The sequence below is a fragment of the Myotis davidii genome, unplaced genomic scaffold (genome assembly GCF_000327345.1).
Source record: "Myotis davidii unplaced genomic scaffold, ASM32734v1 scaffold3, whole genome shotgun sequence".
Classification (NCBI taxonomy): domain Eukaryota; kingdom Metazoa; phylum Chordata; class Mammalia; order Chiroptera; family Vespertilionidae; genus Myotis; species Myotis davidii.
In genome coordinates, this window is record NW_006295062.1 from 122,206 (window position 1) to 134,628 (window position 12,423).

The following is a 12,423-nucleotide window of genomic DNA, read 5'->3' on the forward strand; positions in this document are numbered from 1 at the left end:
CCTGTCCTCTATCCATCATGCTCTGCTTTACAGGAAAGACGGGTCTCCCCATTTTTTTAGTGCCACTAGGTTATCCCGGAAGGGTAGCTTTTGCTGAAAAGGTAATACTTGAGAATACTGGTTAAAAGGATACAGAGTATGTACTTTGTCAATCTTTGCCTAGAATAGATAAGGAGACTGAGGCCCAAACATGAAGCTCATTATTAATCCAGGGGCCTGGTCTTTAGCACTCTGACCAAATCAGCCTCCTTCCTAAGTAGTTCAGAACCAGGTTTTATAGAGCTTCCCATTTTTGTGGATGGGAATTAGTTTGACTGTCCCACTAGTCTCCGAGAGGTCTCTGGTGCCAGACTGCCAGCCTGGCCCTGTGCATGACCTTTCTGCCTTAGTTTCCCTATCTGCAGAACAAGGATGATAACAGTGTATTGTCAGGGCTGTTGGGAAGATAAAATGGACTAATAAAAGTGACATGCCCAGAGCGTATCCAGCACACACTAATGCTGACTGCTATTATTATTTGAGGGTAGGAAGATTATCTTTTATTACTGACTTAAATCACAAGTGTACCTTTCTGAAAGGGGCTCAATAAATACTTGATTTAATGTTTAGTACAAAAAGCCACTTTATAGCCACTTAGGATTTATATCCTAAGGCATATATGTGTTTTAGGAAATTGATATCAAGATGTTTTGTCTTTAATCTTTCCCAGATTATTACAGAAAGACTGACCCATGACTTGGCAAAGTTCACGTTAGGGAATTTGCAGCATTAAAAGACAGCATAGAAATTCCACCCCGGGAATTTGCCATCTAATCCATAAGGAATGTAGTCACAGAGAGTGGAAAGAAAGCTGATCCTAACCCAATGCAGGCATCTTTAGAAAGAATTTTAAACAATTTATTCTAACTGCCCCTTTTAAGCATTCTGACAATAATCAAAGAGTTTAGTCTAGGTCAGAATTAAAAAGCTTTGTCAGGTTTTCAGGCTTACAAGTGCTGCATATTGCTATATATAAGAATTTAAATGGGTAAATTTCATGTAAAATTTTAAAAAATAGGGACTGGTTTGATTTCAGAAATGTCTCTGAACATCAGTCCTGTTTCCAGAGTCCAAAAAGTACTACGTGGGGCACTTGCAGTGAGGCCCTGTAGAGTACAGCCACAACCTGAGCCCCCTAATCCCAACGAGAGCTTTTCTGACCCAGATGAGGGTAGTTCTATGGGAATGCAAGGGGAATATCTCACTTCCTGCACAACAGAGCTGGTGTCAGAGGTATTTGTTTCCTAGGATATCAGACATGGGAGGAAAGCAACACTCTAATGATGATGTGAGATGGTACACTTGTAACCTGGATTAGAAATGAATCACATGCTTCAAAATATACCAGTAAACCCTCTCTTCCTCCTGAGACACCTCCTCCACCCCACCCTACCCCACCCCACCCAATCCCATCGCACCCCACCTAGTCTTACTCAGTAATTTTGAACCACAAGCTATATCACTCTGATTCTCTCGTATTACAAACAGAAACTGCCTCACTCTCATAGAATTCAGTATTTGGAACTATTCTACAACTTGCAGCTTGAGGAGCAGGGGCCAATTACTGTGAATGACCCCTCATGTTTTTCTATGTGGCCTGCCTTCCTCAGCAAGCCAACACAGTGATCTCTCCCACCTAAATGGTGGATGGGCTAGAACAGTGGTCGGCAAACTGCAGCTTGGCAAACCGCAGCACGCACGTACAGTGCGATTGAAACTTCGTGGCCCATGCGCAGAAGTCAGTATTTTGTGGAAGAGCCACACTCAAGGGGCCAAAGAGCCGCATGTGGCTCGCGAGCCGCGGTTTGCCGACCATGGGGCTAGAACATGGAAACATGGATAAACTTATGGCACGTATCAGGCACTGTCATGTGATTGTCCTATGCCCCCACATGGACCTGAACCCTGAGAAGGGAATCATGACTCCTCCACAAAGATGACATGCGGCATTCATTAACAGTGTAGGTCAACATGACTCTTAAGAAGGCCCATGGAGGAAGGAAAATCTGCTCACCTCTGTCAGTGTTTTCTTCGTTTCATCGTATCTGGCTTGGAGAGTGGTATGATTTGCCTGCAGCTGTAAACGAAAGATAGAAGACATGGGCTCTCATTTGATCCTTACAACACGGATATGGGTGATATCCCCATTTCACAGATGAGAAAATGGAAGCTTAGAAAGATTTAAACTGAGCAAACATGGGAATTTTAGAAAGGCTGCCAACAACAAAAAAAGAGAAAACTCATATATAATTAGAATCAAGTACAGGTCAGAAGATATGCTAGATATTCTGCATAAATCCTATCCTATCACTGAACCTTATATTCAATGGGAGAAGACATTATCCTTTATCTTACAAATAAGGAAATAAAGACTCAGAAGGGTTAAGTGACTTGCTTTATAGTTGATAACTGATAAAGCCTGGATTTACATTCAGGTCTAATTTTTCTATATGGATACAACTGATTCAGTTAACCAACTTGCCCATTCACAGAATACACACTGCATTTCAGCACTCGGGATTCTAGCACAGAATATGACTGGCTGGCAAATAACACAAGATAGAAGAAAGGATTTAGGACTTCAACACTACCAGAAAAAAAAATGAATTACCTTTACGTTCAAAGTTATATAAATTGTAAACTTGCATCTCAAAAATGTAATTTCCCTTTTTCTTACTGAAAAGGTATCTATAAACTTGTCTATCTATAAAATTGTGCTATTGTGCTATCTATAAACTTGTAGAAATCTGAAAATGTTCCATAAAAGTTCAAAGGGTCTGTACGTTTCTATTTTTATTTTAATTTTTTTTCTTTATTGATTAAGGTATTACATATGTGTCCTTATCGTCCCATTGCCCCCTACCTCCCTACTCATGTCCAAACCCCTGTGGTGTCTGTGTCCATTGGTTAGGCTTATATGCATGCATACAAGTCCTCTGGTTGATCTCTCCCCCTTACTCTCACTATCCCCTCTGAGGTTTGATGGTCTGATCGATGCTTCTCTGTCTCTGGATCTGTTTTTGTGCATCAGTTTATGTTGTTCATTATATTCCATAAATGAGTGAGATCATGTGAATTTATCTTTCTCTGACTGACTTATTTCACTTAGCATGCTAGTTCTCCTTTTGAAAAGGGGAAGTAGCAGACTCTGCTACCTGTGTACAAACTAACAATGAGAAATTTTACCCTATATCTCAAAAATTATGACAAAATAACTTGCCCATCCTTGAACCTGTAAGCAACTTATTGAGAATAGTATCATCTTCAGAAATCATGACTCCTCAATCATACTTCTAATTACCAGTCTTCAGACTGATGAGTGGTTACACTTCAACAAGCCTACCAGAAAGCTAACTCAAGCAGAGAGCAGAAGTGATGAAGGAGGGAAGCAGGTGGGCTCTGCCTTCTTCCTTTTCAAAGGGAGCCACCTGTGTAATGAGAGCTTTTATTAACCTGTTTGTGTAATTGGCAGATGAGAATATTTCCAGAGAAAGTTCTTTGTTGTTGTTTTTTTCTCTTGAAATCCTAGTGATTTAACTCTTGATACTCTTTGGGGCTCCAGGAAGGGATCTTGGCATTTTCCCCACCTGCTTCACCCACCATCCCGCCCCTCTCTCATCCCTGCACCCATACACCTGACATTTACCCACAGCTCTGCTCAAATGAGGTGAGTAGGAGGAGACTTCGAACATGACACAGTCCTTGCCCTCAAGCTGCTGGACTAGTAAACTGGGGAGTAAAGCATGAGAAGAGCAGCAGCAAACAGGCCCAGGGGATGGATGCCCAAGGAAACAGTCACCTTACTCATCTGGGAGTTCAGACGACTCACACAGGCTGGATCTTGGCAGGGAAGTAGATGTTGCTAAGAATGGAAGACTCACCTCTCCTCCAATTAATTTAACTACCAAGAGTTTTCCTCGTCTCATCTGACCATATTTACTTAAATAGGAAATGTCTCCATAGCTAGGCTTAGTTTTCACCTTGCTCTAATCCTCCATGATTCTCCTATCTCCATTTTCTTCTTCATTAACTTTCATTTCCCTCCAAATTCAGCTGCTGGTTAATACTTCCATTTTGTTTTTAAGAATGTTTCTTTTTAAAATATGTTTTTATTGATTTTATAGAGCGAGGAAGGAAGAGGGAGAGATAGAAACATTGATCAGAGAGAATCACTGATCAGCTGTCTCCTGGGGATGAAGCTAGCAACCCGGTCATGTGCCCTGACAAGGAATCAAACTAGCAACCTCTCAGTGCATGGGGCGTTGCTCAACCAACTGAGAAATACCATACAGGGCCAATATTTTCTTTCTTTTTTTAAAAAAATATTTATTTTTATTGATTTCAGAGAGGAAGGGAGAAAAAGAGAGAGATAGAAACATCAATGAGAGGGTATCATTGATCAGCTGCCTCCTGCATACCACCAAGGATCAAGCCCGCAACCTGAGCATGTGCCCTTGACCAGAATTGAACCCAGGACCCTTCAGTCCACAGGCCTATGCTGTATCCACTGAGTCAAACCGGCTAGCGCAATATTTTCTTTCTTGATTCCTTTCTTTCCTCAATCTTTGGTGTCTTCCGAGTTATCTACCAGCGGCACTGTAGTTCTGTGCCACTGCAAAATACTCTCTTGGCCCTAGCTAGACTTCCTGCCCAGCCAGTGCCTACTCATCAGGTCTCCCCTCAGGCGCTATCTCGGCTCTCCAGAAGCCTCCTTCAAGCACTTACCACAGATGTAACTAAATGAGATGTGTGAATGATGCAGTGTATGTCTCCCATTATTACTTGAAGATCCTTGAAAGCAGGATCATAACTTGTTCTTCATTCATCCACATAGCCTAGTTTAGCTCTTAGCACACAGAGGTACTGAGTAAGTATTTGTGAATAAATGCTACTCTCTCACTGTGGCTCTCTATTCAGTGTGAACCAAGAAGTAAGTGTGAGATGGACATACAAGGCCAGATGAGGTGGCCAGAGAGGCAGTTGAGGAAAGAATGGAAGGGACTAGGATTGAAGCTCTAAAGACCTGGATTCTTACACAAAAGGCTTGTTGTTTGTTGTCCTGTGACTTCTGACAGATACAATCAGACACTATTAGAAGATGAAAACATTCTGTACACCAGCTAGCCTAGCGGTGAGCAACCTTTTGTAATAGGGCAAATTTAGGGAGAGTATCAAAGTTTAGAAGCTTCAGATTTTTTTTTTGATAGGACATTTCAAATTAAAATGGGTTTATTTAGCAAGTAACCTAGAAAAAATGTATATTCTTATAGCTCAAATAATTTTTTTGGGAAAAACGTTTATGAAAATTTCGATGTTGATTTTAAATCTTTATAAAACATTCACATCTAGGTTTATTTAAAAACATTCTCATCTTTAGTGTCTTACGTTTGCATAAAGCTTTGGTTCATTGAAAAGTGCATGCCTGTTTATCTTTTCATTTTGTCCTTAAAGCAATCTCTCTAGGCATATGTTTATCATCATCTGAGACCCCTAACCTCATACGTGCTATGTGACCCCGATTAAATCTCTATGTCCCTGCCTCATTTTCCTCATCCAGGTGGCCTAGCTACATAGGCAGAGGTTATTGCACATGCTGGGCATCTTTAGTAACACCAGCCACTGCAATAATGATCACTGTCCTTTACTGACTACATGCTAGGCAGTATTCAAAAAAATTCAGGCTCTTGGTAAACAGGTTCAGAGAGGCTGCCCTTTCACCTGGACTACGAATGTGCCAGGACTGCCACTGGAAGGGCTCATGGCATTCCTTCTCTCCAAGTTTAGACAGGAGTTGAAAGAAAACATCTACTCATGCTAAGACAATGTGGCTCATGGGGTCTGCAATATCCCCCAAACTGTCCTTCCTCAGAGGATAAAGACATTCGGATGGATAAAGCCTCATCCTTGATTCATGCTCATTTGATTCTGTGCTGAGTCCTTTTTGAACCAATCACTTTCAGGTTCTTTTCACTGGCAAGGGTCAGGGGTAAAGATAATACTTTCTGTGCTGTGAATTAAAATGCTCAAACAGATTATCAAATGAAAACCAAATCACAGTCCACCTTGAAATCCTTGTTTGCTTATGATACAGAGCATTTGGTAAATCCAGACTACTGTTTTTTCAGCTGTGGTAGAACAAATTCAATCAAAGAAATGAATGGGTAGGACCATTTGATATACAATGTGGGATTTGAAAAGATGAATAATATATAAGTTCATAATGCAAATGGGCACCCATTTTTGGAAAATCAATTGTTACAGGAACTACTGGTGAACTGTTCTTTAGAAAGCCATATTCATTCCCATCTTCTACTACATGTATTTTCCTAATTAAATATTATTGCCAATGCAACTGAAGCGTGTAACATTTTGTCTTCTAATGACTGTTCCTGAGTCAAACTCCCCAGCTTCCTCTTATGCCTACTTTTCAAGAATATGTGAAGGTCTTTCTAAAACAGTTTCATCTATCATCAAGTATTACAGAACACCATCTCCTAAAGCTCTCTTAAAAATGATCTGGTTTCCTCTATTTCCCCTATCACCACTAGTCAAAGCCACAAAAACTCAGGTCTGGACCACTGGATCAGCCTCCCAATGGTTCTCCCTAAACCCCTTCTCACCCACATCCAATGAACTCACGTTCCTACAGCAAACAGAATGGTCTTTGAAACATACAAATCGGATTCTGCTACTCTCTTACTTAAAACCTCCAGTGGCTTCCACTGTCCTTAACTTCACCTTAGAGATCTTGTCTGATCATGTTCTGCCAACCAGCTGCCTCACTCATGATTCTCCAGCCACAAAAGAGATACTGGCCAAGACCCATCCTCTTTCAGGTCTTAGTTCATGTTACTGCATAAGCCCTCACCCAAGCCCCACACCTCCCACACTGACTTCCTGCCCAGCCAGTGCCTACTCATCAGGTCTCCCCTCAGGCGCTATCTCGGCTCTCCAGAAGCCTCCTTCAAGCACTTACCACAGATGTAACTAAATGAGATGTGTGAATGATGCAGTGTATGTCTCCCATTATTAGTTGAAGATCCTTGAAAGCAGGATCATAACTTGTTCTTCATTCATCCACATAGCCTAGTTTAGTTCTTAGCACACAGAGGTACTGAGTAAGTATTTGCGAATAAATGCTACTCTTGCCCTGTGATCTTCTAGAATAGAGGTTGGCAAACTCCTTCTGTAAGGGGCCAGATAATCAATATTTTAGGCTTTGTAGGCCACGTGGTCTCTGCTGCAACTAGTCAACTCTGCCCCTGGAGCTTGAAAGTAGCCACAGAAAACATGCAAACGTATGGGTGCACGTGTATTTCAATAAAACTTTACTCACAAAAAGAAGTGGAGGATGGAGAGGCATAAGGGCCACAGTATGCTGACCCCTGTCCTTCGACCATTCTACCACAACAATCTTAACTCCTTCCCCAATTTTTACCTTCATGAAGAATAGTTTCATTTTACATAAATAAAATTATAAAAAGAAAACACCAACCTCTTCCAGATGTTTGGTCTTCTGAAGAATCTGCTTGTTCAAGGAAATGACTTTCCGACGATGAAGTTGGGAGGTTCCTATTTTTTCTGGACTTTCTTCAGCTGACAGCTCAGACTGCTGTGGAAAACAGGGAGGGCAAATCCAGAAGATTTAATTAGTCCACCTGAGTTCATGTAAGATAGCTCCATCCCTGCTCAGTCTGGGCAGAGCACCACTGGTTCCCGTGCAAACAGCTAGGTCCAGAGAAGTAGAATGGCACAATGATCTATCCCTATCAATGGGATCTGCATCCAGGCAGAGGGAATGGCATGTGCAGAGCACAGGAATATGTAACAGTGGTTTGTTGATATCATATAGGCAATGGGGCATCATCCAAGGGTCTTAAATAGAGGAATAACATCATCACATTAACATCTTTAGAATACATTTCTGGAATTGTCAAGAATGATGAACTGATTCACTTTCATAAAGTATTATAAGCATACTAGAGGCCCAGTGCATGAAATTCGTGCACTGGTAGGGTCCCTAGTGACTGCCGGCTGCCAGCTGGGTACTCCCTTCTCCCCCTGGCCGGCCCCAGCCCTGGTCAAACTCCCGGATGACCTCCCGGTAGAGGGGACAATTTGCATACTATGCTTTTATTATAGAGGATGGTTAAAAAGTATAACCACTCAGAAACACTTTAATGAAAAGCAACATTCTCCCAACTTATTTCTCCTCCACCCATGGGCACTTTTAACCATTTCTTATTTCTCTTTTTCTGGTGTTCACAGAGCATAGATTTGAGAGGGATAAAAGTTGCTGATAGAGGTCAGTAGGAAATTCCAGAAACTATATAGGTGAGGAAGGGATGAAGAAGAAAGGTTGGACAGACACAGAGACTGTCATAAGGGAGAGATTTCTGGATCAGGTGAGGAAAATGTAGCAACATTACTGAGAAATCACACAAACAAGGAAGCAGCCTGGTGTATATAATGAATACAAATACATGCCTCAAGACGCCACTGAGAAGCCCCGCAAAAGAAACAAAAAAGCTGACCTTGTTGCAATAGGTATACTTAGAATACCTGTTGGATGACCATAGATAACTTTATTAAACAGTTAAATGCCCATTTAAACCACATTTCCTTTTTTATGGAAGCATCCCAATTCCAAGTGAATCACTGACTTTAAACCTAAGCACAACAACACAATTTGGGTATTTGATTTTTAACAGTGATCATGACCTTGATAGTCTGGAAGACTTACCCATGGGGAAAAGAGATGGGAAAGTGAGAAAGAGGAGAAATTAGATGGCACAGTCATCATTTATTTTGGCTAAGGACTTCCCTGAATAATTCAGCAGCATTAACAGACGATGAGTTTTGTGTTTTTTTTTGCTCCTTAACAACTCTGGAAGTAGGAAACAATCAGCAGGACATGGTTGCATAAAATAGTAAGAAACATCATTTTCTATTTTGTGGGCAGGCCATAAATGAAGCATTTGGTTTTGTAATATATCTAGCCTTGAAACCTGGGATTTTGGAAAATGTCAAGTAACATATTCCAACTTATCTGGATTTATTGGAATTGGAGTTACCTTTTAAAGATGCAATTGGGCACAACAAGATACCCACAATCCGGAGTCTGGGGAAGAAGAACTGTTTCTGAAAATCATTTGAGTACAAAAAGGGGGGGAAGAGGAAAGACCAACCCTTCTCAATTTTAAAATCACTTGTTAGAAACAGAATTACGTATAATTAACTAATTATATCTGCTATACTTTGACTGCATCACCCTAAACTGTGTGCTATATATTCAGTAGCTTTTCTCTTGTAGATAATTTCAGATTTGGGTTTTAACACCAAATTAGATTCCTTGATCTTGATTTCTAAAGTGTCACTGGAATATCTTCAAGGCATTTTACCTTACTAGCAGAATTACGTAAGCCTTCTTCTCATGATTTATTGACATTTGAAATAGAATTAATTCCCCATTCACAGGAACTATCCCACATGGCATGTCTCTGTTTGCTTTTCGGATCCTCTTGAGTACCCTGATCTCCTCCAGCTGCCTGTCTGGCTTTGGAGCAGACCAAGCTGTGGGCAGACAGGCTCTGGGGGATCAGTGTCTCCCTCCCCTCCCAGACTCCTTTTTGCAGGGGTGAGCACATATTCATTCAGCACTATTCTGCACTTGGGCATGGCTGGATATGTCTTCAACTCTTAGCAGGTTTACCCACCTATTAACTGAATTTATGGCCTAGGTTCCAAGAGAATGAAAACTGCATTTTCCAACAGGTTCCACACTCTCTTATCAGTATACCTGGTACACACACAGCTTTGTTTCAACCCGTTAACTGCCATGTGTCCGAAACAGAAATCATCCCCATTTCTTCCATATGTGCTGGATTATTTACGAATTTAAGTTACCATAATTTTCTTTACAAATGGCTGGCTATTTTTCCTTCCTTCCTTCCTTCCTTCCTTCCTTCCTTCCTTCCTTCCTTCCTTCCTTCCTTCCTCCCTCCCTCCCTCCCTCCCTCCCTCCCCTTTGTCTCTCTGTCTCTGTCTCTCATGATTTTACAGTGAAATTTTTCAGAAGTAACATGACATGTGATATCATTGCTTTGATGTTAATGTGTAATGTATTTATTATTGTCATTTGTGAATGAATTAATACATAAGCTATTGGGATCTCAGTAATTTTTAAGAGTTCTGAAACAAAATTTTGAGACCTTTAATCTAAGGGTCATGACTCACTCAGGAGTTATGTATTGATCCCAATCATTGGAGTGGGCCCACCATCATTTATACAACATCCAGAGGAGAAAGTTCTTTCTAATTCCATTTTTTTACTAGACAGGTGATTCAGAGAACCATACAGAGGGAAAATACTTGCAGTGCACAGGAAGACTCAAAGTCTCTGTACAAATGTACTATTATATCTCTGTAACGATAATATATGTTCTCAGCAAACATAGGCTTTCAAAATCCTTTCTCTTATTGCTAGGTAGCAATTCTTATTGCTCTGTGGAGTCCCTTAAATTTGCATCTGCAAAGCTTTAATGTACACTAATATTGGGAGAGTAAGTGCCATTTCCATATCTGACATTTCCCGAGCCCAATTAAAATGAATACTGTGCAATGAACAGGTCCATAGTACATATAAATTTGTGAGTTCCTTCATTTACTTTTGAGTCTAGAGATGGTGTTATGCAGCCCCAGCTTGTTTGGCTCAGTGGATAGAGCATAGGCCTGAGGGCCTAAAGGTCCCAGGTTTGATTCCGGTCAAGGGCATGTACTGTGGTTGTAGGCTCCTCCCGAGCCTGGATCCTGGTCAGAGGGCGTACAAGAGGTAACCAATTGATGCTTTTCTCTCACATTGATGTTTCTCTCTGTCTTTCCCTCTCTCTTCTACTCTTCTCTAAAAATCAATGGAAAAATATCCTTGGGTGAGGATTAAAAAATAACAATAAAAAAATTAGAGATGGTGCTTTGCAAACTGCTTTGTTTAATGGAAAATTATTTTGCACAGAAAAATTACTTAATCCAGAGCTAAACTGCAAACAGTTCTTACCGGTAACCTAGTCACTGAAAAGCTGATGGCTGAATTTTTCAAACATACCTTTAATTAAGCAATCTAAGTTTTTCATTTCTTTCAATAACCTCTACGCAACCAAAAGCATCAGACTGATGAAGGCAGAAGCATGTTTTTAAAACAGTATGTCTCATCTGACATTCTGTTCCCTGAGAGTCACTCTGGGAAAAACACTGAAGATGACCAAGTTGGATCTTAAAAGATGATATAAAATTGTCCAGGTGGAGAATAGGAAAGGGGGCTTTTCAGTAATTCCTTGACAGAAAAAAATGTAAGTCCTGGGGCATCTTAACTGACTTCTACATGAAAAGTACAACATCTCTCAAAAAATACCAACCCTGCACAAATATTCCATTTGTGTTTACACTGGAGCGAGGGCTACAGAACCAATCTAATTTTGTTCAACAATTTCAGATTAAGAACGTGCTTTCAAAACTACAACATAGATTAGATGACTTCTGGTGCAGATTCAATGTTTTCTAATAACTGACATATATTCACAACTTTCATTCTAGTGGAATCAGATATAAATGTCATTCAATAATATTAACCCAGTTTTAAATAGTAAATTCCTCAGAGAAACAAAAAATGATTACTTTAGCTAAAACTATATACTTTCATAATGAAAGAGACCTAAAAGGTTATCTATATAACAACCTTCTTGTTAATATAGGAATCTCTCCTATGTCACCCCCTCCCTCCCCAAAAATATGGTTAGTAAGCTGTCAATAATAAAGATCCCTATCGCAGGAGGGTGCCCAAAGTTCTCTACTGAACAGATGAACTTCAGTTTCTGACACCTTGATGAACCCTCCTATTAAAAACAAGTTAATATAAAATATTTATTTTTAATCTTTTAAAAAATATATAAGCTAGCAAGAATGTATGAAATCCTGGATGGCCAAAAAACTAGTGAAAGTGGAAATACAGGAAGGTATGTATACACACTGAAACTGGTTTTTTTCTTGAGTGTATTTGCCAAAACCAAGTGATCTCAACATCTGATTTTTACAATTCAACACCTGCTATGCATAAACCTTGACACAGGTGTAAGAGGAAAAATATCTGCATTGAGATTTTGTATCAACAGATTAGCCTACATTTGGATCTGCAATCTGAATTTACACACTACTGTGATGGTCCAAAAACCCACAAGTCAATACTGTAAGTACAAACGTGGGCTGGGTGTCCCTAGGTGTCTGTTAAAAACAAAAGCAAATCTGCTATGGAAGAACAAAGCTTCAACTCAAAGCCTCAAAGAATTTCTACAGATAAATTTCCAAGGAATATGAATTCACAGTCAAAAATCA

The 12,423-nt window shown here is 40.2% G+C and overlaps 1 protein-coding gene across 1 annotated transcript in view; it reads right to left on the minus strand.

The window, feature by feature from the left end:
• Positions 1-12,423, minus strand: part of CCDC93 (coiled-coil domain containing 93) — a 72,311-nt gene that overhangs the window by 24,570 nt on the left and 35,318 nt on the right. Inside the window, exons 11-12 of the mRNA XM_015567769.1 lie at positions 7,535-7,651; positions 2,054-2,116 (exon numbers count right to left, since the gene is read on the minus strand). Coding sequence (XP_015423255.1) covers positions 2,054-2,116; positions 7,535-7,651 — 180 coding nt within the window. The remainder of the gene's footprint in view (positions 1-2,053; positions 2,117-7,534; positions 7,652-12,423) is intronic.